This window comes from Hirundo rustica, chromosome 5, assembly GCF_015227805.2.
Source record: "Hirundo rustica isolate bHirRus1 chromosome 5, bHirRus1.pri.v3, whole genome shotgun sequence".
NCBI classification, from domain to species: Eukaryota; Metazoa; Chordata; class Aves; order Passeriformes; family Hirundinidae; genus Hirundo; species Hirundo rustica.
Window position 1 is genome coordinate 48,554,954 of NC_053454.1, and position 27,368 is coordinate 48,582,321.

A 27,368-nucleotide genomic window follows, 5' to 3' on the forward strand; every position below is an offset into this window, starting at 1 on the left:
CCACCTATTTAATTTTCTTTCCCTGACATTTCAGCAGAATCCAAATGAATCATTCTAATCTTAAAATTTAAGGCATGTTTAATCATACTGGAGAACAAAAATTAAAAATATATGGATTAGAATGGAAGAGTTTAGCTTTTTTTATTATTATTTCAAGAGAATATATAAACTGTGCATTCTTAGGCCTTGCTTTTCAGAATTATCATGCTCGTGATTGTTCAGTTATTCATATAGTTTTTTGCAATTAAAAATAAAAATATAATACCTATATTATTAATGGTAATCACTCCTTTCTCAAATAATCCCAGGGATGAGCTAAATACCTCAGTTCAGCAAAGTCAATTCAGCATCATAGAATCATAGAATTAGAGAACTACAGAAAGACTTGAGTTGAGAGACCCTAAAGATCACCTAGTTCCAACCCCTCTGCCATGGGCAGGGACACCTTTCACTGGACCAGGTCGCTCAGAGCTCCATCCATCCTGGCCTTGAACACTGCCAGGGATGAGGCAGCCATAGCTTCTCTGGCTCAGTTCCAGCGCCTCACCCGCCTCACAGTAAAGAATTTCTTCCTGATATCAACACTGATTCTCTTTCAGTTTGAATCCGTTCATCCTTCTCTTATCACTGCAGGCTCAGGTCTAGCTTGTACACCTGGTCACTGCACACTAAGAATTCCTTCAGCTCGATCACACTGCTCCCTTGCTGTATGAACTAGAGCAGGGATAACTTGGCTTGGCAACCCTATGTCCCTCTTTCCTGACTGAGCCAGGCTATGATTAGGGCACAGTACGTAGACCTTTGGATTTCAGTAGTGCTTCCAATCCCACATTGTAAATGAGGTCACGGCACCTGCTGAATAAGTAAAACCCTTGACTGAACAGTTTCTGAACTATTCAAACTCTATATTTTCTTAACGTACTTAAAATTGAAGTTTGTTCAGTCTTCAGGTCTGTTTGTTACTTAGGACTTCATTGTTCTTACCCTCTTTTGAATTCAGTGAGAACATTTAAAATATATAAAATATACCCGAACTGTGGCATTTATGATGGCAGTAAATGTTAAATGTCGTTTCAGTTGTAATCACTTTCCTACCTGTATTGTAATGCTTGGTGCAGTAACATAAATCCTTTTCTTCTTTCAACAGAAACTGTGGCAGAGTGAGACCTTCTGCTACTTGAACTGCTCCCTTTTCTTGCCACTCAAAAATGAGATCATTCATTGTGTATCCAACTGAAACAAAGAAAAAACCCAAATAAACTCTAACTGAGCTGCAAACTTTGAAAAGCAGTAGCATATCAAATTACAATATTTTAGGTAAATGTTATAAAAAGGAGGTAATACAGAGGGTCTGCTTGTACCTGTTAATCACAAATTTTTATCTGCCATTCTATACCATACTGAACTGGAAGAGACAAAATGGCTATTTTATGGAACTCTTTTAAATCTTAATAATTAGATGGTCTATTAATGATTTCGACAAAAGCATCTAAATTATATGAAAATCCAAATCTCTTGGGTGCTTGGGAATAACTTTCTCTCCCCAACCTGTGAAGGATAAAATAGGCCCTTCACACTCAGATCTCTTCCTGTTTTTACTTGAGGTGAAATGTGGATTGTCAAAGTTATGTTTATGGATTTATGTCAATTCGAATGGCTAAGTGCAAATTGTTCAAAGACACCAGTGAATTAAAAATTCTGCAGCAGTATTAGTTGAATTGAAAAACTGTTTTTCTCTGAAACTGGAACAACACATGGGAAAGCAAGTGATTATAATCTTCTCCTGTTAACTGACTGTGACATATATTAAGAAGCACTCAGATTTGATATTTAGTCTCCTGCACTTATCCATACCTCACACAAAGGATTAGATACAATAGCAAAAGACATACTAATCAAGGCACAGTCTTTGCAAAGAATGAGTACTTTTTCCTTCTATTCCCCTCTCTCAGATAAATATTTGCATGGGATATCACTGGGGAAAATACCCCTATTTCTTCTGAATATATGATCTGTTAGCTTTCCCCGGAATTTCATTCTAGTTTTCTTTCTAAATAAATTTTATCTGGTTATTACAACTGGAAATAAAAAACCTTCATATTCTTATTCAAGTTTGAGACACATATACTAGGAGGAACCAGAAGGTAAAAGGAGAATTTTTTCATCTGATTTACATAGTTTTCAGCTTCTTTGCAATATTTCCTTTCTGCTTAGTCCAATACTAATAAACTGTTGAAAATAACCTGTTGAGAACCAGAAATTCTTTTAACCTTTCAGTAACAAATTACCGTTTAAAGTATATTGTTCAGAACCTCTAAGAGTAACTGTCTGCCCAAAATTACTGACATTTTGAGTTTCAGCAAAAAAAGTAACCTCTTTGTTGTGTTGTATGGGCATAAATTTTACCCCAATAAATTCAGTGACTTTGTTACTCTTTTAATACACCTATAAATGACATTCAGTGACCTGATATGCTGACCTGAAAACTGAGATACATTTCATCTATTCTGATCTACGTTGAATGAACCTAGGAGCTAAGAATTAGTGTTTATAAATGTAAAGATGTTTTCAACACTTCTCCTTCCTTCTAAATTCTTGATATTTCTTTTGGGGAGAGCGCTTACACAAGGTATTCACAGGATACCAGGCTGACAGTTGATTTACTTGGCGCTTTTTTTGAGGCTGGATGAATATGACAAAAATGAGACCACCATATCCTTTTAAATAAGTAATTAAGATCAGACGTTGCTCAAGCCACTACAAGCATATATCAAGTGTGCAAGAAAACACTTTATTTTCTTTTTGATTGCATGATTTTCCATAAACACAGTTAAACTTCACTATTAAATGCCATAAACTGTGAAAAATTGGAAGTATATATCTTATCAAACTTTGCATGAATTCAGATAAAAAGCAGTTGTGTGTAAAGCAGATTACCACTTGAAGCATGTAGATTATGGCCAGAAGTGGTATTCCCTGAGTAAAACTCATTGAACTGGCAAGAAAAAATGCTGTGTCAAAATGTATTTCATTAAATCAGGTTCATTCATTTCTAATGCATGCTTTTAGTTTTGATTTTCTACTCTGCACACAAATTCTTCTATAATGTAATATAATACAAATAACAGCAACATAGTCAAAATGCTGCTGTAGTAATTAATTTTTGTCTAGTTTACATTTTAAATGCTCAAATATAGCATTAGCATTCAAAATTGTTAATTTCAGTTTTGTAAGGCAATATCATAGTCATAAATTAAAATATCTTTAAATATAGAGAACTTAATGGAGATATGAATTTATGTTATACCAAATAAATTTAAAATCATGTTTCCATACAAATACAAAATAATATATAATGTTTCCACTAGCATGTTCAATTAAATCAGCTTGAACAAAATAAAAAAAAATATCTTTTTTTCAATTAATTTTATGAAGAGTACCTGTTGAATAAAACAGTGCTTAACACTCAGAATGTTCATGGCACTGTGTGTGTTGTGCATGAGGGGGAAAAAGACATTTCTATAGAAATCACTCTTTAAAACAATCAGTGGTTACCATATTGTAGTATTTATATTTAGGTATGTGGTGTTACAGATGCAATGAGCCTAAAATACAGTCCCCTGGCACACTAATTTTGGGACCTCTGCTGATTAACAGTAATGACTGTCCCTGTCCTGTTCTAGAAATACTAAACCTGAAGTCCACCTGAGTTTTTGGTTCTTGGCTACTTGCTATGTGATTAACAAATGTGCATTACCTTTAAAAGAATTTTTTTAAAAAGTCATTCAGTAACATAAATTTAACTAAAGGTTTAAATGTCTGTTGCTGATACTAGTCTGCTTCAGAAAATTAGAAATACACTGTGTGTATTTTACAAATGGTGTATGAGATAAAAAATCCAAGAAGTGGTGTTCCATTACATAGTTATCACTGTGCAAAGGGAGCAGTGAAGTGTGGTCCTGAAATGTGAAGGCTTTTTACTGAATGGATGTGTTGTTACCTGTATGAACTTGTGCTAGATGCGTTAGTTATATTGTTAGACATATTATGCAACTTGTAAGAACTGCACATGTAGCAGTTATAAAGAACAAGACATTTCTCTTTAGGGCCTATAAGGGATTAGCTGCAACCCAACATGATATTTAGCCTTTCATTAAACCAGAAGTTTTTCTTTTTTGACTATGAGGCGGTGTTGGTGACTTATAAATTGCTACCAGGTATTTTTATTACTAGTGACTGGGAAGTACAATGTTATCTAGGGAATTCCTAGAGGATAAATTTTATTGTTGAGAAAAGGACAATCAGTCACTAGCCTAGGCAGTGTATGAGAGTGCAGCTCACTGGCGCAAAAAGTCAATATTTTATTCTACATGAATATCTGAGAGCAATGGAGGATATAATGTAGCATGGTCTTCAGGACCAGGCCAACCTAAACTAAATCAAGTGGATTAGTAAAGACTTCTATCACTGAAATGCAATGTGCCAGGGTTTGGGTTTGCAGGGAATGAATGAATGAAGGTTGTGAAAGGAAATAGAGTTGTTAATTTGTGTTTTATGGGACAAACATGAGCATCTGTGGCTGAAGAAGACAGCAGCAAAGTATTTCCTTTTTGTCTGGTTACTGTGCTATTAATTCTATAAAGTTGTTGCTCTTAATTCTATAAAGATAATACTGATTATACAAAATCTATATGGTACCATCATAGAGCTATAAAGAAAGGATAGAAAAAAACCTTGTTATGTTTGAAGAGTGGTGCTCAGGAGTTAACAGAGTTGGTTAGGTTACCCTAATACTCTATTAACTCAAAGTCTGAGGTCTTGCACATCTAAAATGTAATAGCAGGCTGCAAATTATATCACAAAGATATCATCCCAGGAGGAGAACGTTTCCAGGGGATGTATTTCTCAGGAAAACTCAAGAACTCTGTGAAGGCACTGTGGCCTCTGTGCAAACAATTCTCTTAATGAGACAAAATTTTCAGGAGCCTGGAGTCGTTCCAAGTAATGAGGCATATACTGGCAGACTGAGAGCTCTGCCTGAGATGAATATGATGAACTAGGGAACTAAGTAGAATTTAGAATTTACTAGAAGGGGAGAGGGCCTGAAACAATTGGAAAACTTCGATTTGGTCTGCAGAAATATTATTTTAGAAAACAATGTGGAACAGAGTTGATGGTAAGTGTGACAAAAATGAGAGTAAAACTCTGTCACACTAACAGAGGAAGAAGGTGGAAGAGAAAAGGCATTGATGAAAACTAGTTCTCAGGACTTGTGCCTGGAAAAGTTGATAGAGGGTTTTGAATAACTGGACATCAAATAAAATTAAATTGCAGTAGTATATTATTTAGTTGCTGTAATCTATACAAAACTCTGGCAGATGGAGGACAAGACAGGCATAGTAAATTTAGCCTTTAGACAGCACTGAAAATTGTTTAGTTAGAGTTTTTAAATTTTCAGCATTTTCAATTACAGGTTCCAGGAAGAATTTCAGGAAAAAAGAATGTGATCCTACTGGAATATTTCTAAGTATCAATGGTATCTACAATGTCTTGAAAGAAAAACCAAACTTTTCCCTTGGTCTAACTCATCTTTCTCAGAAAAAGTTATCTTTTCCAAAATGGTGTTGAGAAGTTTTTTTATCAACACTCATATGAGGTTCCTCAAAGAAAAAATTAGACTGTATCTTTGTAGTTTTTTGTGGGTTTTTTACACTATCATTAATAATAAATATCAGCTTTTCATTCATTCAATATTGAAAGTATAAGACTAAAGCCTGCCTTAAATAAATAGAGTCTCATTCAACCCACATCAGTCCACATCACTCTACAGAACTTATTGGAAACAAGATACTTATATCAGTTGCATGCTAAGAATAGGAAGATTTTATCTCAGATAATTCAGTATCAATGGTAGGCATTGAAAGCCCATTATCTCACAGACAACAGTGAACATCCAACAAGTTTGTCTTGAAGAATTGTTGAAGTGTCTAACATCTCTTCTCCTGCTTCTCCAAGGTCTACACCGTTACAGAAACACCTTATTCAAGGCAAGCAGCTCCCCTGTACCTTTAGAGACTCTCTACCTTTGATCCGTCATTGTCTTGGCAATTCCAACATAATTCCTTTATCTCATCTGCTGACACAGTTTTATTTGCTTTGTCCATCCATCTTTAGCAGCACACATACCTTTCCAAGCCAGGAGCAAACTTGTGATCCAGCTGAATATCAATATATCCTGTAAATTTTCTACTCATTCTGTTTTTTTTACAGGAAGGCTGTGCTTCCCTTGTGTCATTTTAAAATACCTACAGGTATATTAAACCCCAACTCTTTTCCTCATGTTCAATAAACAGACACATGTACAGCATGAAATGACTGAGCAGAGTATCTGGTGTTTTTTTTGTAAAAGAGTTTAGTTCAACTGCAGAATTTTTTTTTTTTTTTTTAATCCCAGTGTTTTATCTTAATTCCATTCTCTTTTTTTAAAATTATTTTTAGTAAGGGACAGGTCGGGACAGGTCAAAAAGTAACATTGGATTTAGTCAGCAAACCCATCAGTTCTTTAGGTCTTCAGCTGAAGCAAGAACTACAGTCACGTTGAGTAGGGTTATTCCACTACTCTTCTGTTAGGCATCCCATCAGTTTGCCTCCAGGACAGGCTGCCTGCACATTACTGTTCCTAAGAGCATGACAGACATTTGAATTTTGCCCTAAATTCCCAGCAATATAGCAGGGGGAAAATATGACAGAGCTAACAAATATGGTTTTGGCTTGAGGTTAGAACAAATTCTTCTACATTATGCACTAAATATATTAGCTTCAGAAATGAGGTGTGATTCATTTCAAGGCTAAATTTGTGCTGGAGCTCCAAGAAAGCAGGATTTTATTCAATGTACTTCTGAGCTGCTTTGCAAAGCACAGCAGCTGTACTTTGCCCTCTAAGTCGTTTGGAAGGAATCTCTCCCTGGGGAGTTACAGGTTTGTTCTTCTTAGCCTGAATTTTGGAAAATAATAACATTTCAGCTCAGCACTCTAGCACATCTCTCAAACTTACTATTCCTTGTTGAGGCCTATAGGTGTTCAGCCACCCCTTTTATTCCAGTTTCTGTATGTCAGCAGCTGCTGTACAGTTACTACTGCCCTTTCACCCTGCTCTGCTCGGGTGCTGAAGACTACAGGTGTCCTGATCTTTGTAGCTGTGTGTCATCTCTCGCTTCAGGTAGACACAGTAGCCTGAGTCACCCGTCTGCAGAATAAAAAACAGAGCCTGAGCAGCTGATAATTTTTGTGCTACTGAAATGTAAAGGAGAGAAGCAGCATGGTTTCCACACCTTCTGGCACAGACAGGCATGACCTAGTGTGTCCATAATTTCTGTCCTTTAGGTAGAGACTTGAGCATTCCCTGGCAGATGAGAAATACACTCCAGTTATTTTATCTTTCTTATGTTGTCTTTGTGCTGTTGCGGGAAAGGAAAAGTGTGCACATACTTTACTGTAATGCAATAGCTTATACTGCTGCAGCCTGCATACCCATCTTTCCACTTGTACAATCTCCAAATTAGAGACTGGAGGGAAAGAAATTGTACAAATAAGAACCATGTAGTACAGAGGGAATTTTCTTTAACAATCCAAAAGACAAGAACATGATTGCTTAGAAACATTAAAAAGCCTCCAGAAATCAAAAGGGGAAAAAAAAGGACAGCTGTATAATTTAAAAAGAAACATCAAATTAAAATTATGAGGTAAGAAAGTGTTTTATGTCTTACCTATGTTGCTTTTCATAGTATATTTTTTCTTTTGTAGCTTAGCCTTTTCAATATTCTTTGAAAATTCAGGAATATTAAATGTCACATGAAGTTATAATTGTAATTTATGACTAAAGGAATGCTGTGAGGTAAAAGCAAAACTTAAAAAAGAAAGACAACAAGATTTAGCATATGAAAGAAAAACATTTCTTTCCTGGGAGACAGGCCACAGAAATAAATATGTATCTAGCTGACATTTCTTTGTGTCTTATTCAAGCAGAATAAAACTAAAATTATCCCACATGCCTATAGGCTGCCCTGGTGTAAGGCGTAGAACTGTAGAAGGGATTATTTCATATGTGCATTTTCATTTGTTCCCTTTCTAAGATGAAAAAGCAGCTCATTCTAGCTGCTGAGAAATCATTTTGTAAAATAAATCCTTTAAAATAGAAGACATTTCCACTTAAATATTTTTCGGACACTTCATGATTTAATGAAGTACTTTTACCATAGGCAAATCCAGCTGCTCAGACTGACCTTGGAGAAAACATTACATGAGCCAGCTAAAAATACAGATATCATGTGGGAAAAAAATATACATTTTTTCTCTTAGATTTTTTCTCTTGGATTTTCTATGATGGAGCACCAGTATCAATACTGAAGGAAAGTATCTAGTACTAAAATAAATTACTACTTAAAGGAGAGCCAAACCCCATGATCTGTCTCTTATAACTGTCAGTCTTTGCAACCCAGCGATGAGTAAAAAAAAAGATGAGTGATTTATTCTAATTTGCTCAGTGACAAATGCCGGAGCAAGGCTTGCAAGATCAGACACAATTTACAGAAACCGTGAGACAAATGAGTAAATTCTTACTGTACAATGTTCTACACAACTTGGCACTCAGCAGAAAAATCAGCAAAGATCACCACTTCAAAAAGAAACATCTGGAAGCATGGCTACTGCTGTTTTGCTCCTGCAAACACTTTGGTTTTTATAACATAGCCTTGGTGGCCAGATAATTCACTCAGTACATGAGAGGACTGTGTATTCTGTTTTGAACCCAAATGTCTTCCACTTCCCCAGACAAGGCATTAACCACTAGGGTTAGTGCTTTGATCCCTCTGTTTACATTGTCTCACTGTGCACCAAGAAAATGCAAGGCAGACAGCCAGAGCAGAGTATGACACTGTGGCCTAGAAATTAGAGATGCTTGGATGGATTCAGGCTCTCAGGGTTATGTCAGTTCTTACCTCGGGAGATTTGATGTGAAGCCTGGGAAAATGCCAAATGCACCCATCCTCCTTTTTCCTTCTATAATTTTAAATACAACTGGATGCTTTTTCTTAGCCAGAGAGTCTGGAATTTGGATGTTTCTGTTCATCTTTTCCTAAGTTTTGGAAACTGGTCAGAGTTCATACTCATGTAAACTTTTTTTTTTTTTTTTTTTTTTTTTTTTAACCTGGTTACTCTTCTTTCCGGCATGTGGATATTTTTTGCAACAATTTCAAGCTTTCTATTGCTTTTCCTGTACAGAGAAACTGGCTGTGGACATGTGAATCCCTGCTCTTAAAGGTCTAGGATCTTGGAACTTAGGTCACTGTACATACATGCTTTGGATCTGTCCCAAAATAATCTCAGGGAACTGCCGCCTTGCTCTTGCTAACCTAACAGCTTGTCCTGCTATCAGACATGTAAGCATATCCAGAGCTCCCACATGCTGCAACATTTTCTGCCTCAGGCCATCATCTTTTCCCATAGTCTGTTTTCTGATGTCTGAAGTTACAGGTAAAATAGAATTAGACAAGGCAATATGGGAAAAGCTTTATTACTTGTAACTTCCTTACGAAATCAAATTTGATCTCCATGAGTAAAGAATTTGAAGCAGACATCTGTATTTTCTTCAGCTTTTCTTTTGTGAGAACTGCCTCTCTTTACCATGTGAATGTGCAACTGGGAATTTACTCCCACTAAACTCAATGATTAAAAACAAGACTCCAGTGAAAAACATTCTGCTGAAAAATACAGTAGAACATCTACAGTGCTATTCAACTAATAAATGTTGGTTCCCTGTGGTGTCGTTTGTGGGAATTGTGTGCTCCTGCAAGGTTTCTCTAAAGCAAACCAGATGCCTGTTTGTTCAAGAATGCCCAGTTGTTGTCTGACCTGTCCTCACAACAGCTGAAAGAGAGGAAAAATGCAGCTGAGTTTTATGAAGTTGTTAAAGCAAAAATTTCATAACTTTTTAAGACATTTTTTTAATGAAACGTTTTGCTTGTTCAGTCAAACACTATGACTCTTTGAAGCATAATTGTATTTAGTGAGCATACCTGCCATCTGCATGTACTCTGATGCAACTGCCTCCTGTTAACCTTTTGTTTAGGCACATTAATTATACAGGTGACATAGCTTATCAGTAGGATGGTCTGCTAAGGTTGGCTGTGGAGTTTTGCTCAAATCCTGGATATAAAGTGTTGTCATAAATTCCTTGACATTTGCAGCAAATAATGATCTCTCCATTTTAGTCAGGAAAATTTCTGCTGTCAGATTCAGCTGTTGTCCTCATATTGAAAGGCTGCTTCATAATGTTACCATCTGTCCATTGTAATAAAAGATAGATCTGGCTTTTATAGCCACCCTGTAATATTCTATAAAATCATACCATACAACAAACATACAACAACAGTTCTGTCATACTGACTAATAGATTATTACCCCCCCCCCCTTCCCTTAGGTGTTGCTTTGTTCCAATAGAAGAAGAAAAAACTTCCAAAAATGCATTAATAAAATTGTGTGTTGTGTTTCTGATCTATGATATATTTCAAATAATCCAGTATGTTCATTCTATATGCATAATTCTTTTATTTTTGAAATATTTTACTTATTGGCCCTAAAACTGTAAATCTAGATATTTTAGATGAATGCTTCTTAATCTGCCTTGCCCCTGTCATTAATTTTCACAAACTTCAGATTGCTGGAAGCTTTCAAAGAATGCTTTACTTTATTTTATTTTTGTTCTTTGCATGATTAGGAGGATTTTTCTGCTGCAACTCGCTTTCAAAGTCCTCTCATTTTAAGGGAAACAGCAATTCCCAAATACTTCATACCACAAGGAAAATGAGAATATAGTGCATCAGACAGAATAGTTGATTTCTCCTTTTGTGAGTGTGTTTTGTGCCTTAAAATGGGATAGCTACTTTACACTTTCCATCCTCTTTTAAGGAACAAGATACCAAGGTAGATTATAAGTAAAATATGTTAGAATATAGCAGTTTTGTTTCCCATCAAATCCCATAAATCTCTTCTTTAAGTTATTCTTATGTTTCCTTTATGCTCTGCCATATTATTCACCTCCTGTATGTGTGAACACAGAAAGACTTATGGTGAAACTCCATACGAAGATATTTTGTATAAAGATAAACCACCACTGGGTACTTAAGTTTGATGGTAACTTCAGATTTACACAAAACTCTTGATTTTCAGTTCAAATAGGTATGAAATAACCTCTTCCTATTAAAATCGTCTATATTTCACAGATTCTATTGATTAAATAGAAGATTCATTTTGAAAATTTGTTCTTGTACCACTACAAGGGGTTTTCCTAACTCCTGTATAGCTGTTGCAATCCCTGTAAAAGTATGTATAGGATAATACATTACGTAGACTTACAGCTTTCCAGCTGCATTATACACGTTTGAACGTCCATTGGAAAATTTTTGAGATCCATCGGACAGGAAAGTATTAAAGTCAATCTGAAAGAACACAAAAAACCCATTAAAAATATAACCCCAAAAAGCCATAGAACTGTGCAGGAAAAATGCATGGATACAATGGAAGCACTTTGAAATAGAATACATGTTTCAATAGAAAGCTCTCAAAAAAGATCTCTATTAGCTGAACCCATGTAACTCAGCCTAGTATGAAAGCACGGAAAAAAAATTGAATACTTTCAGAAAAATAATATTTTTGTAGGGTTGTCTAACTTAATGAGTAGTCTAGAGGAATGCAGCAACAGTGTGGCCTTTTGTGCTACAGCAGAATTATTTCTCTGTTTCACTATTCCAAACCCTTGGCAAAAACCTTACCCAAATTTGCAAGAATTTCATAACATGTCAGCTGCAAATCATGGTGGGAAAGTAATTTTATGTGTTACTGTCCTAAAATAAGGTGCTCAAAATTTCAACACAAAGGTTTAAAGAAACATTTTATGATATTGATGGTAGACCAAGATATACCTGTAATTTAGAACTGTAGCTGTGCATTAGTGTTAGTCCTAATACTTCCTGTGGACTTCTTTGCAAGTTATAGGCAAGATAGATATTTTTAAATTTTAAATAAAGAAAATAATTTATCTTTTGAGTAGAACTTCTTGGAGGAATCGGAAAGAAGAATTTATAAGACATAAAGGCACACGTTTTCCCTCCCTGGCCATGCCTAGATATCCATCCATCATTCAGGGCCATGACTCCACCTTCGTTTATCAGTTCAGTTGATAGAATGTCCTACAAAAACTTGAGGAGCTTCAGTTCAATTACTTACACACAAGGCTCTTCTAGCGTGGCTGTGCTCTAATCCCCCTCTCTTTAACTCTCTTCTCTGTTTTTGGCACTGGGCTAAAGGGAATTGGGCAGGAGCTGGCAAGTATGGCTGTCTTTTTTTTTTTTTTTTTCCTGGACTAAACTTCCTTGATTCGTTGTTGCAATAATTTCTGTTTACCCTGACAGTGACTGAGCTGTGTGGGGAGAGTTTGAGGAGGGAAGTCAGACCCATCCCCTATTCCCATGTTGTTAAAAAAGTTCCAAAGGCAAATTCTGACTAGTAGGCTGGTAGCACAACAAGTCATTTCAGAGGCACCTGGACTTGACTTTGTGCTTCAGTAAATATTTTAGTATTTTGTATTAAGTATTCATTGAGTTGGGAACTCTTACCTCTCATTATTTTCTTGTCTGAATTGTTCCAATGTAATTAGGGATGAGGAGAAATTAGGGAATGAAAGAAAGAAGCAAATTTAGAGGCTACTTTTTCTTTTTTTTTTTTTTCTTTTAATATCAACACACTTGCAGTTAGCATATCTCCCCTTATCAGAAGGTTAACTCACTCAAATGCACATAACTAAACTAGATGCCAATGATACGATTTTAAATCTGTTTCAGAAACTGCAGTAGTTCTTAATTGAATCAAGGCAACATAAACTTTCTGTCTTCAGAAAGTAAGCAGACGAGATATCTGGCGTCTGCTTTCAGCACAGCTGATGTTTGCCTTTATAATTTAGTATGATAATATTTCTCACATTTCGGGTTTTCACCCCATTTCATGTGGCCATGAATTTGGTCTGAATTGTATTGAAGTTGCAATCCAAACTTGTTTCAGCTGAGAGGTGGGTAGAGTACTGTGTGCTGTATGTATTTGGAAGGAGCAGGGCAAGGCAGGGAGTTATTTGATTGGAGTGGAACAACAGCCAGTGCTTCTTGGGTGTTACTCAGACAGTCTGCAGATAATTGATTTAGAACTACTTGAATACACAGAAGGAATTCTTTTAACCTACTTTGAATCTGTTTCTAGTGACAGAATACATGTTGTGACACTAAAGATTGATTATGATCCCAGATGGGCAGAGTAACCTCCTTTTGGATATTAAATCCTCATAAGAATTTTAACCCAACCCTTTCTCCTTGCATAAACTTGAAAAAGTGCTGCCTAATCTCACTGGAAGGATGCAAGGAGGAAGAAGACTTTCTCGCCACTGACGCATCCATGCAAGTCATACAGGTTTCTTTTCCTCCAGTATACTATTTACAGATTCCTGATGTCTCTTCAAAGAGTCTAATTATGCATTAATTCAGTGTCATAGAAGCATGCAAAGCAAAACACTGAGTGGACAATAGTATATTTATTTTGGAAAGAGTAACATTTTGCACAAGTGAGTCACTGCTTCAATACCAAATCTATACTGTGTCTAGAGGGGCATTAGCATACTTATATGCAATGTGTTTCTCATTAGGTCAGGCTTTTCAATACAGTGGTAAAATGCCTACTGATGTCTGTATTAAAAGAAAGTGGTGGGAAGAGAAGTGGGATAATTAGATTTTGACAATACTTATGATTGCTGCTTTCAGCTTCTTAAAACCTTTTCAAAAATTTACTTTCCGGCTTTCTCTCCACCTCCAGCAGTAAATGACTAATGTTTAAATGTCATACTTCTTCAAACAGGCCATGTTTTCATGTTAAAGTGCAACTGCAATATCCAGAAAGTGGGAAAAGAAGTAACATTGGATTGTCATGACATTGGAGGCTACAGACTGTGGAACTCATACACAGGCCAACTCAGATTATAACACTACAGGACTGGCTTTTCTGTGCAGTGTCCTAGTTCCTCTAGGCTCAGTACCTGTACTTTAAAATGGGACAGATACTTTTCTTATTACTTCTACTGCGTGCATGCCTAAAGAAAGATTGTTTTCTATTTTAATATTAAAAATGAATGTTGACAAAATTCTGCATTCAGAACTCACACATAATAGTTCAGCATGACTAGCAACTGAATACATGTTTTAGCAATTCCTAATTATACTTTTGAGCTTCTATCTGAAAAAAATCATTATATTAGAGACTCACCTGATGGAATAAAGTACATTTCCATTTTTGAAAATCCTCAACAACTTGTTATCTGTTGTGACTTCATGAAAGTTGGCACCTTTTTCATTAGCAAAAAACAAATCAGGTTTCCAAATTGAATCCAGCATGGATGGATCTAAATCTAAAGAGTCATCTGGATATTCACTGTATGCAAGGCGTGGATCATTCCAATTCTGACGGAGAAAGATGTTCACTCGGTAATCCTGAATAAAAGAGAAAACAAGCACGGCTTTATCAAGCATAGGGATTTAGCTTTTATTTCATTTCTTAGCCATGTAATCCCCTGTCCATCTGTGGATGACAAAAGAATTACTTAGCTGAATGCCAGAATGATACCTATTTATATTAGTAGGGACACAATAGATATGGATAAAGATGCATTTTGGAGCAATCGAAAACAATCCTCAGATAAGGAAATCCAACCTCCGTGTACAGTTCATATAATTCCATATAACTCTACCCCTATCACATATTTGTCTTGAAATTGAAATGAGAAGCATAAAAAGAGATTTATGGTCTTACCTTTTTCTGTTCAAACCCTGCCAGGAGTATTCCCGCTTTCCTCTTTCTGTCAGTGAGAATCTGTCCCACTGCAAGGGAAGTTGAATTATTTTTTTTTTCCTCTCTCTCTAATCCTTACTTGTTGAAGACCCACCACATAGGCTTTCTGTGCCTCCGTTCCCTATTGAACATTGTGAGAGCTGTAACTCGCCATGCAGCAGTCTGAGGAGGGCACATGTTCCTCCTCTCTTCAAGTAGGGTAGAGTCTGTATAAGTCTTTTATACTTTAAATTATATAACCTGAGGTATGTCTATTTACTTTACTTTTCTGTGTAGAATATGAAGAGTTTATGGACAGGATTAGTTGCAGAGTAAAGGTCTTCTCACAAGTGTGAGACAGAACAAGTAAAAATGCATAGCAGGAAGGCCAAATGAAAAAGGAAAACGGAGAATGACAAATGATAGAATCCTTTCAAGTTTAAGTTATTCTGTATGTCAGTACAAGTTTACTGGTTTAAGTTGTTTCCAGCTTTTAAGATGAAAAAAAAGTCCTGGTTAAACTTCTCACTGAAGCAACTGGAGCTATTTTTCATTGTTCTCTCCTCTGAAAAGGCTGACTTAAATTGGCACTCATTCACTAAAAAAAACCAAAAAACAACTAATCTATCAAAAGGAGATATATTTGACTGCTATTTTATGAAGGACAAGTATTCATCATCTCAGTTTATAATTACACATTATGAACACAAGGCCTAACTGCTTTAAATAAGTAGGGTTGTTTGATGCAAACATAGACACCAAAATCCGGCTGCCTGAATTGATTCGTTATCCTACAAGAGGCTCTGTATTCTCATGTTCTATTTGTCTGAAAGGATGATTCCTAATTCAGATAACTGTGACAGAAGGGTTCCTTGAGGGGAGAGAGAAATCATCATTTCAGTTGTGGTGACTTCCACAGCCTCATCTGTAACCTCAAGGCTGCCATTGTCTGAACAGCTGCTGTAGTCTGGTTCTACAGAGTGAGAGTGGAACATGGGACTGAACTTGCATCATCATGCTTCAAAACCTTCAAAACCAAAACAAGGTGAACCTTCTTAGAGGGTCAAGATACGGTTCACCTGCTTCATAAGGCTCAATCAAATAAAAAGTGGAGATCAGGTAATTGTTCTTTGCTGTCCATGCCAAGGCTCAGGCCGCAATGGATCTCAGTACTAACGTTTTGACTAGTAATTTCCAGCACATGGTAAAATCTGATACATTTACAGAATATTTTGATTCTTACTTCATTATACTTGTACAGATAGAGCTATATTACCATAACACACAGAATGTAGCTTTACAGAGATTTTTGCACAAATCCTCAAGATACTAATTTCCTAACTCTCACTATTTCTTTAATGCATTTTTCATATGCACTGCATATGGAATCCTTCTACATCTGAGAGATTCCAAAATATGCTGCTCACTTGAACATTGAATATCACCTGCTCTCATAATTTTTGTATGCTGCTATTTGAACCAACTCTTCAGAATTTCATGCATAAATTACAGAACTCTCACTGTTGCCATTCCAAATATTATGATAATTTTGCCTAATATGTACTTCCAAGTGAAATATAGACTCATCTTTTGTATAATGTAGTCAAATGATTCTTCCTTCACTTGTTTTAACGATAACAAATATTGTTCTTGTGTAAAATTTTTTCTTCATGTGTTACCGATGACACTTGTAATGAGAGCATCTCTGTTTCACTGCTGTACAAAAAAGCTTATATGTTGCAGAACACATTGATAGTTTTAATTTTTACTGCTGAGATTTTCCAAAGTTACTGTCTTGGTGTATGAAAAACATATAAGTTGACATGCTTTTTATTGCTGCCTTGACTGGTATAATTAGACAGGATGGCCTGTGGCATAACTTTTTGGTAATAACATATTTCCATTTTAAATTTATTCACTGTTCAGAAGCACTACGGCTGCACTTTAGATAATTAATTACTTTGTCTAAATTAATGGACTTTTCTACTTTTCCTTTACATAGCTGAAAATTTCAGACTGGACCAGAAGTTTTTCAGCTAACAATTTCAATATGCCTTTGACAACTTTCCTAGTACAGAAACTCAAATATTTAAATTGAAGTAAGCCACTCAAATTGCCAAGTCATTTCCCATGCAGGTTACCAATGCCATTGCAAAGTCAAAGTAGGAGAAGCACCTTGAAATTCTCTCATGTTTGAGAAATGCAAATACAGTTTTTGTATTCCAAAGGATTGCCCTGTATTTCCTCATGCTTAATAGTTGGAATTCCACCATTACTGAGATTATTTATGGTGCAGCCTTATCTGTTCAAAAGAATATGCAAAAGAAAGTGCAGGGAAGGATGATGCAGGGTAGTCAGTTTTGTGAGAGAAGACATGAAAAGTTGGATTTCTTTAAAATGATAATGCAAAGGACTTACAAATTAATTTATTACTTGATTGTTTTCTGTAAGTATATCAAATGGAAGAGAGAAAACACTAAATCTAAAGACAAGAATATCCTTCCTTTACTTTCAATAAATTTAGACTGAACTGAAATGGTTCATCCATTTTTTTACGCTAAGAAACACTGGCCTTATTTATTATAGCAAATAAGGGGATCATTTATTTTTTATTACATCTTTGCACTATTACTGGAGTACTGTGTAAAGTTCCTTTGTTCCCGGTATGAGAAGGGAACTATTTGAGCAAGTCCACAGGAGGGCCACAAAGCTGATAAGAGGACAGGAATACCTCTGCTGTAAAGACAGAATGAGAAATTTGGGGCTGCTCAGTCTGGAGGAGAGAAGGTTGAGTGAAGAAACTTTTAGCTGTGAGTGATGAGGCACTGGAACAGGGAGATTCTGGATGCTGCAACCCTGGCAGCATTCAAGGGCAGGTTGGATAAAGCTTTGAGCAACCTGGTCTGGTGGGAGGTGTCCCTGCCCATGTCACGGGGTTGGGACTACATGATCTTTAAGGTACATTCCAATCCCTTAACATTCTATGAATCTATGATTAGAGGGCTGAACTGCAGCAAGGACAGTGCATATATCTATGCTGTTTGGCATTTCAATTAATAAATGAAAACCAATTGCAACAATGCTCCACCATTAACTGTAACTGATTAATCTGTCAAAGATTTACCATAGCAGCTAAAGAGAAATTAACTATGATTTAAATCAATTGCTTAGAAGTTAGCTTTAATTGACACATTAAATCTCTGTCAGAATACCAATATTTGACTAATGCCAAACATCCCTGAGAACATGCTTTTCTGTACTGAAGAGCTGTAGGGCATTCATTACAAGAAGCAATGCAGATACACTGCTAATTATGATAAAGGGTTTGTCTATGGCACAGAGAATCCTTCTTGGCTATCTGTCACTGGATATTCCCATAGGTGGAATCTCTCTTTCCAGAACTGATTTTGGCAGTGGGTGAAACTAAGGATGTCCTTATTGTTCTGACTCTGGAATTAAAGGACTCTCCAAGAGGCTGAGAGCAACTGCAGTGCTGTACCACTCCCTTAGTATGAAGCAACTGTGAATTTTCTAGAACCACATGATGCCTCTCTCCAACAGCAATGTTGTTGAGGGTTAAGTTTTCCTGTGGAATTTTTCCCCCCTATAAGTTGCAAGGAGACGAAATATTGATAGTTAAAGGGTGCTTGACCCGGACAAAAGTGAGTTGATCACTTAGTTTAGGGGGAGGAAAAGGCTCGGGGGAGCTGAGGCGGGGGGGGGGGGGGTTGTTTTTCGGCTCTCAGTTTTCCGGGAGGAGAATGGCCGAGCTACGGGTAGCTGCATGGATTCCACAGAACGGAGGGGTTCGGTCCTGGGAATTCTATCATCTGTTGGAGCGCCCAGGAATTCGGAGTTTTTTTGCTGCCCTGCTGGATTTTGGGTCAGCCTGGGTCCAACCGCTGCGGGTTCTCCGGCACTGCTCGCTTTGCCTGCCAGGACACCCCCCTGCCTGTGGAGGACAGTCCACCGCTTCCAGCCATCAGCCCCGAGTTTCCACCGTTTGCCCCTCGGGGTTCTTGGTTGTTTTACTATTATTATAATTGCTGTTGTTGTTTGTCTCTCCTGTTATAGTTACTCGTAAAGGACTGTTATTCCTTTCCCCATAGCTCTGACTGAAAAGTTTTGTTTTTTTTTTAATCGTCCAAATTATAATAACACGGAGTGAAGAATTTGAATTCCCCATTCCTAGAGAGGCTTGCCTCTCCCTAGCAGATACCTGTCTTTTTCAAACCGAGACAAATGTCTTCATGGATGTGCCTTAGGAGAATGACTTTTTCTTGCAATTTTTGTTTCTAATCCTCCCACTCCTGTGATTCTACTGTATAAGGAAAATAATTCAGTTCTACATGCAAACACATGGAAAACTTTTTAGTACGGTCCTGCCTGAAGTTAATTGGCTTAACGCTCTGTGGGCAATTAGGATATCTAGATTTCAGCCCTTGAAGGCTGAGGATGAGCAATAATGTTCTGTTCCTGGATAAAGTCTAGTCCTAGTCTAGTATGAAAACTGGGGTGCTCCTGCTCCCTCCATTAAGTAGGACACCCCAGCTGGATGGGAGGTTTAGGTGAGGACTAACTTGCTTCTAATCTCGGGAAGATTTAAAAGTTATTGATCTATCCAGGAAAGACTGTTGGAAGAACAGCTCCTCTGAGCAGTAGATTTTAACGTTTAATGCTTTTACTATTTCTAGGGTTTGGGGTTTTTTTTAAGTAAGTTAATTTTTAGGGGTTTCATTTGGTGCTGCTTGTTTCTCATACATTTCAGAACTAGTAGATATCCCAATGCGTGTCCTGTGAATGGTTTGGTTAAAACTTTATTTCAATTTTGCCTAATTCCTTTCAGAGTTTGACTCCAATAACTATCCATCAATACTTATATTGAAGTCAACAGAACTAGAACTCATTGGCTAAAACTAGTACTTCAACGTTGCTACTTGTCCTCTCAGACTTACAAAATTAAAATTCAGAGTTCAGCAAATAAATTTACACACTACTTCTGCACCAAGTCCTCTCCCCAGGTATGCCACCTGCTTCCATACCCTTGGATTCTGAAGCGGTATTGCTTTGTTTAGCATTCTGACTGGCATAGATGAATGTTTCTTGCTTTATTTTCTTCTGGGATAAGTACTACCTCATTTGCCACCACTACAAATGATGGAGGATGAGGACATACTGCAACTACTATAGTTCTGTCTTTGCCTTAGAGAAAGTATTGGTTATTTAGAGGATGCTTATTAGCACAGAGCTATCAGATTCTGTCATTCAGACCATAGCTAAAAAAAGAATATAATCAGCAGTTTCTGAGAGAGTTTCTTGATTTTTGTCTTACTTACTCCCTTGTTTTTACAAAACATTCAAAATCAGTTGAGTTCAACAGTGTGCTACAATATGTACTTACTTGCCATACCTCTTAGGGCTAAAACAATGCAAATTGATGGGTTTAGTTTAATTTAGCATTTAATTAATTTGTTGAGTTTATTATCCATAGCAATACTGGATTTTAGTTTCTGTGCTCACATATAATCATCAGAAGTCAAAGGTAGTTAATATCTGGGATGCTTAAAAAGATTAATTATAGTGCTGACATACTGTATAATAATGTTTGTCGTAGCTCCTACTGCATGTACTAGAATAATTATTAATTAAAGATTAAATACACTACTCCCATATTTAATGGAAGCTGTGTGTTCTTAAGTCCTAATGCATGACACTAAAACCACATTTTGAAACTTGTTCAGTGTAATTACTTCTTTAGGCTTTAGCTCAGGCGTTTTTAAAATGTGCACTTTCAAGCAGTAGTAGAAGGGATTAGACGAAAAAAGGACATGACAATTACATGAACAAACAACATACACTAAGACTCCGTCTTCATTTGGTCCTTGCCGTGGTCTCAGTTGACAAAAGATTCTGTTTTATTTTCCACAAGCAAGTGATGTGTCCCTGAAGAAGTTTTTGCTCTAACAGCAGAAGGTACTTCTTGCTAAGTGAAAAGTTAAGCTTTTCTGAGATTATTCATTTGTCCACATGAATTTTTGGTGCTATATATTCAATTTTGTTATTAATGAATTCTATGATAGCCATAAAATTTTTGAGTATGATGGTTTCAATGATAGACTGAATGAGCTAATTTTAAAATTCTTTACTGAAAACATGCATTTGAAATCATCCTCTGTTTTGTCTCCTCAGGGAAATATAACTGAATTAGATCAAATACAATTTTTGGAATTCCATATTAAATTTTCCTGATGCCTTCCTTGTGTTGGTAGACAAATATGACATTGTCTAGAATAGGGTAAACAAGGTAAAATAAAAGGTAAAACTAAACTAGGGCAAGCCCAGAAGCAGGGCCTGCTAACTCCTATAATCTAAACACCTGCTAAAGTGGGCTATGAGAAGGAATGTATTTCTGACTTTAAACAAACCTGATCAGATATGAGTTGACCTTGAATTTACTGATATGCATGAAATGCAGCAAGAGGTCTATTAGGAAAATCATGTTGTTTTAGCGGTTTTACAATGACACCAAGGCAAGACATAAAATGTTGTGTATTTGAACTGCACCGGTACTGAGGAGAAAGTGAAAATACCTTAGGGATTTCCAAATGCCACTAGATGATGTCTTTGGATAGACAAAATTTTGCCTTTTAGCTGCTGGTTCAGAAAGATGCATATTACCTGCAATCCTGTGATATGTCTACCTTCCCTGATAACATCTTAGGAATTTTTAAAGCCACACTAAATTTTAACAGACACAAAATCCATTCAGTATTGATTTGCTAACCTGTTCCTTTCATGAAGAAGTTGACTTTGTGAACAAGAACACGTGGGTCTAGATGAGTAGTAAGGGCGAAAGAAGAAATGTCAATTTTATGGGCTTCCACGAGGACCATGATGAAAGGGGTAGAAGTAAAGATTAGTCATTGAAAAGTAAATCCTTATTTTAAAAGATATCAAATACTGTAATTTGTAACAGTATGGTAATACCAGAACAGTAGTCACAGGCACAAATCTAAAATATTTTCCCTACATTTTGCTAAGATGGGAAATAGCCTTGTTGCCTTGTAAGGGCTAGTATAAACATCAAAAAATTGAAGTAAAATTATCCAAAATTAATGAAATAATTAACCAGTGTAAAATATAAATTTATACATTGAAAACTGTTCTTATATTTGTATATAGTATATATTATATATATATATATATGATATACAAGACATACAAATTATGCATTTAATAAAGTCAGTTTTCTGAAACTGTAAAGCAGCCACATTCACAAAAATAAGGAAAAAATATATTGCAAACAAGAGACCTAATAATGGCTGACTAGAAACATCAAATTTTCAGTATTCTATCCCTTCAATCCTACCAGGAACTAAGTAGCTAAACCCTCATTCAGTTTAAATCTTTCAAAAGATTATAGAGGAACTAAAAAAGATTGTGAGAGATCCCACATATTGTAGCTTACAATGTTTGTAGATGGAAAGCAGACCAGAAATCTTCTTCAACTAATCCTATTATACCAATAAATTAGCTTGCATATGTTCCTATACATTTATGTTTTGAAAATCCATTGAGTGAAAAAGGAACCTAGTGACTGAAAGATCAGGCAATGTAAAGACTTCTTATTTTTTAAAGCAAAGGAATAAATTCAGATTTTCCAGGAGTGCTTTTGAAGATTATTGTTTTATCACCAAAAACAGGTAAACAAGGAATAATTAATACCTACTTTTTCTCAGTTATGCGTGTTCAATACATTTGGTTATAATTCACCTTCAATATCTTCATGGTTGTAATAAAGTTCTAGGTCAGTACCTATTCACACTGCCTCGGTTTCCAGTGAGAAATGCCTTGAGGAGGTGGCTGACTGTTTATTTATTTTTTTTTTTTTTCTGGGAAAGAAAGATACGGGATTAAGTTTGCTCCTGGGCAAAATTAAATTTTAAGCCTAGAGGCTTGCAAGTTGAGATCTCTCTGAACTTTGGAGAAGGCTGCAGCTTATTCAAGCTGAGGTAAAGTTAATTAATCCACAGTGGCTAGTACAGGGCTATGCTTTGATTTGTGCTGAACACAAGGTTGCTAACACAGAGGTGTTCTGTTATTGCTGAGCAATGCTTTAACAGAGCCAAAGCACTTTTTGCTTTTCCAGCTGCCATGTTGGTGAAGAGGCTGGGGGTGCACGGGAAACTGGGAGGAGACAGCTGGCATGGGTAACACCCACTGACCAGGGTGATAACACCATACCGTAGGGCATCATGCTCAGGGTATACTGGGGGGAAGAAAGGGGTAGGGGTGCAAGAGGGAGGAGGGGCATATTTGGAGGGATGGTGTTTGTCTTCCCAAGTCACTGTTATGTGTGATGGGGCCCTGCTCTCCCGGCGATGGCTGAACACCTGCCTGACCAGGGGAAACAGTGAACTCATTCCTTGTTTTGCTTTGCTTGTGTGCGCAGCTCTTGCTTTCCCTGTTAAATTGTCTTTGTCTCAGCCCAGGGGTTCTTTGACTTTTACCCTTCCAATGAACTCACTCCCTGATCCCACTGGTGGAGGAATGAGCTAGCGGCTGTGCAGTAATGGTTTGCTGTCTGGGGTTACATCATTGCAAGAGGGATTTTTGTTGGCTTTGCGGTGCTTTTCAGACATGGCTGAAATTGTTGAGAAATTCAAAGCCTCTGCAAGCTGGAGGACTAGGGGCAGAGGAGCAGAGAAGCCTGTGCGTTTGGATTGTCTACAATTTGGAGGAAGGGAGGAAGGTGTCAATCTCCAGATCTCTGTCTAGAGACACCTGTCTGATGAGTCTAAACAGCAGAGTAGCACTTTCTGGGTGAGACAGTTAATTAGATAAAGGGTCAAATGGAAGTGCTTAGGAGTGAGAGAAGAGAGAACCCAATTTCTGTGCTGAAGGAGATGGCTGCTGCTGACCTATGTCTGAGATTCTGAAGTCATAAGTATTATTTTGTGCAAAAAGAAATCAAATTATCTGAGAGATGCTGAGTTTTCTTAATTTGTAAATTAGTATTAGGATCTAAAAGAATTTGGGGGTGGGGGAAAGAGGTCCTGATATATTGGCAGATATATTGACATAATGTCAGTAAGGACACAGGGAGTGGCATGTCAGTAAAAATGAATATCAGACCACACCTTGCTGTGATCATGTTGACTTTTAAAGAAAATTAAAGCCTGGATCACAGACTCATAATACTTCTTGTTCTGCTAGCTTTTAATGACTATAATTGATAGCATGCTGTGTATTGTCTATGGAAAAAGAAAAATACTATGTAAACCCCAGATTCTTACAAGCACTTTTGATAAATTGTATAATTTTACTGTTTAATTTTAAAGTGTTATAAAATGCTTTCAATTTTTTTTTTCAATATATATATTTCCAATATATTTTTGCACTATGGGTATGATGTATAAAAGTCTGAGCATACGGCTCTTTCATGCTGAGTGATTACTTTGGCCACTGTAATTAAATATTCACACCCAGTGTATGCACACCCAGAGAGCAGGAAATACCAAGTATTCGGAATAGAATGAAGATATGATGGGAGAACAGAGTTTTTAAATGATGCTAAATGATGCCTTGAAACTTATTCAAATGAAGAATTTCAAGCTCATGGAGAATGTTTGTACTGGGACCTTTTCCAGGATATATCTACTAGACTAAAGAACAGAAATTAGGAACAAAGGAGACAATCTGAAAATACTTTACTTTCTTAATTCCAGTTCATTCAACAACTATTCTAAAATCCACTGTAGCTTTTGCTACTGTAAACAGAGTCAGCAAATTGAAGGGTCATGCAAAACTGAGGGAGACAGGCTATAGTCTTACAGTGATAGGTGGGGATTTATGGACTTATCTCCTATTAGCGTTAATGGGAGTTAAAGACAAAATCCACATATATCATGATGAGATTAATTTCCATTGCTTAAATGCATATCATGAAGCACCTACACTAAAAATATTTTTAAAACTATTACTTTTGACCTAGTCCTTTGATTTAACTAATTTTTTAATAATGTTTTTACAATGGTATCTGAGTTATAATTTTAGGAAACCTCATGAGTGTTACATAATCATAACCCCAAGGGAATTCATCTTTCATGATTGCAACAAAATAAAAAACTTCATAAAGAGCGTACCTCATATGATGTGAAGAGAGATATATAGTGATGCCACAATCTTATTTTCACAGATACTAAGATTTCCTACAATAGTGACTGAGTAGAACTCGGCTTGCAAATTAGATATTTTCACAGCTTTTTTTGGATTATGCTGCAATTGCTATACCAGGATGTAGATTTTTAGGATCAGCCTACGTGATAACAGCCTCGAAACAGATTGAAAAGACTAATATAATAATGTGGAAATAAGTAAGAAGATACTGGAAGGGATGGAATAATGCCACGTGATTTCATAGTACAGTGCTGTGTGCTGTACAAGTAGTGGTTTTCCTTTTAGTTGAAAAAGAGCAATCAGAGGAAGAGGAACCGATATAAACATAGATAAGGGGAAATAAGAAGTGTGAGCTGTTCCTCAGCTTTGCTAGAAGATTAGATGATTTTAGGTAAACAAAGGATATAAAAATTTAACTAAAGGCTAAGTCTCCCTTGGAATGAGAAGATAAAGATTCTGGAAGAATCTTTGATAACTTTGTAAAGGATTTGTGTTTTAGAAAGCATTAGCACAGGTGACGAGTAGTATTTAAAGCAGCACAGTATGCAGCATCAAGGGCTTGAGCTGATGATGTAGGAGGTCACTTCAGGTCTCCTGTAGCTAATAATTGCAGTAAGTGCTTTGGGGAAGTAGAAAGCTTTGTGTCTGTAAACTGAGTTGTTCAGCTTTCTGTATTATAAATTGTTTTGCAAATTCTTTAAGAATGCTTGTTAAAATGGACCGTTTGTATGTCTGGATGAGCTGATTATAACACCTGTCCTGGTAAATATTTATCTATTTTAGATAAACCAGAACAATTACTTCTAGCTTAGAGCAGTAAGGCAACTGTAGGTCTGGATTCAGCCTTTTCTTCAAATGAGGTAAAAAATATTTGAAGCTAGGTTTCCATCAATGTAAACAAGAATTTAAAGAAATATCACCCAGTACATAGGCAGCAAGGCTGCAACTGCTACCATTTCTCTGGACCTAAGAAACAATCTCTGACTAATGGGTTATAAAATATTTTCAGAACTTGTTTATACCTGAGTTTAGAATAGATAGCTGTGTACCTGATTTGATATTTCTTCCAGGGCCAGGAAGACAAAGCAGAAGATATTATATGCATTTGGTAGTAGTATAGATTTTTTTTTTTTTTAATAGATCGGGAAATCAGATACTTGACTCTCATGTTTCTATGCAGAGCATCAAATTGAACTTATTCATAACCAGCACCTCTGAAAACACATCCTCAACACTTGTTAGTGATCTGCAATACAAAACATCACCCTTGATCTGCTGTTGCAAACAGTTGGTGCCATGTCACACTTTGCAACTTGGTGAGACATCTGGGACATGGCTGTGCTACCTTTGCCTTGCATTTTCTTATCCCTCTCCACTTCATTATGCTGTTGTAAAGCCAGCCAGTGTTTTACTGGATATCTTCCACCACAATTTCCAGGGAATTCCAAGATTCCCTTCTAAAAAGTTATCTTAGACTAAAAGTTTAAAAGCTGAATTGTACGACAAAATGCTTTTCATTACAGCTTGGAAAAACAGTGGACATAAGAATTCCTTTTTAAATTTGAAAAAATAAAAAAAATAAATAAATAAAAAGAAAAGATGCTATTTGTTTTCTAATTCATATCTTGTGTATGTTTTTCCAACCATACTTTGGCTGCATTCTATAGAGTTGTCTTATAAAATGGAATAGATGCTGTATCTCGGGAGGGTGATACGATCTCTCTGCTTAGAGTGCAGGTTCAGCAAAAGGATTTGCCTGGATTAGTCTGGACATGTAACAAACTGTACAGCTGTAGACCCACTAGAATTTGTAAAACCCCTGTCTACTCCTGACTCTGTGACCCAGGATCAGGGTGGCAGAGGCCAGTGTATGAAAAATAAAGAATGTTATATAATCTGACATCCAAACTTGCGCAAGAACAATGAAGTTTTCTGTCTTAATAGAAGGCAGTTGATTGTCAGCCAGGGAAACTGGTTGTTTGTTGTTTTTTTTTTAATTCTGAAACGGTAAATTGGCTGTTATTGTGAGGCCTCACTTTCACTCATTTGACATACAAAACATAGGTGTTTCTTACTGACATTTCAATATTAACACATTGCTATATGAACTCAACAGATTTTTCTGTGTATTTTCAGTAAAGAAAGGCATTTATTTCCTTGTATTTGAGAAAATAGCCTAAATGATTAATTTGGGAAAAAAAAAAGTTTGGTAAAACTCTTCAACATTGAGGTTTGTAATGTGAAAAAAGGGAACACTTCTTCCAAGCAAT

General features: G+C 36.4%; 1 protein-coding gene across 2 annotated transcripts in view; it reads right to left on the reverse strand.

Moving 5' to 3' along the window:
- The window catches only part of GLRA3 (glycine receptor alpha 3), an 84,085-nt gene that overhangs the window by 26,297 nt on the left and 30,420 nt on the right, over positions 1-27,368 (reverse strand). For both annotated transcript variants that reach the window (XM_040065782.1, XM_040065781.2), the window contains exons 4-6: positions 14,359-14,582; positions 11,413-11,495; positions 1,096-1,233 (exon numbers count right to left, since the gene is read on the reverse strand). In XM_040065782.1, coding sequence (XP_039921716.1) covers positions 1,096-1,233; positions 11,413-11,495; positions 14,359-14,582 — 445 coding nt within the window. The remainder of the gene's footprint in view (positions 1-1,095; positions 1,234-11,412; positions 11,496-14,358; positions 14,583-27,368) is intronic.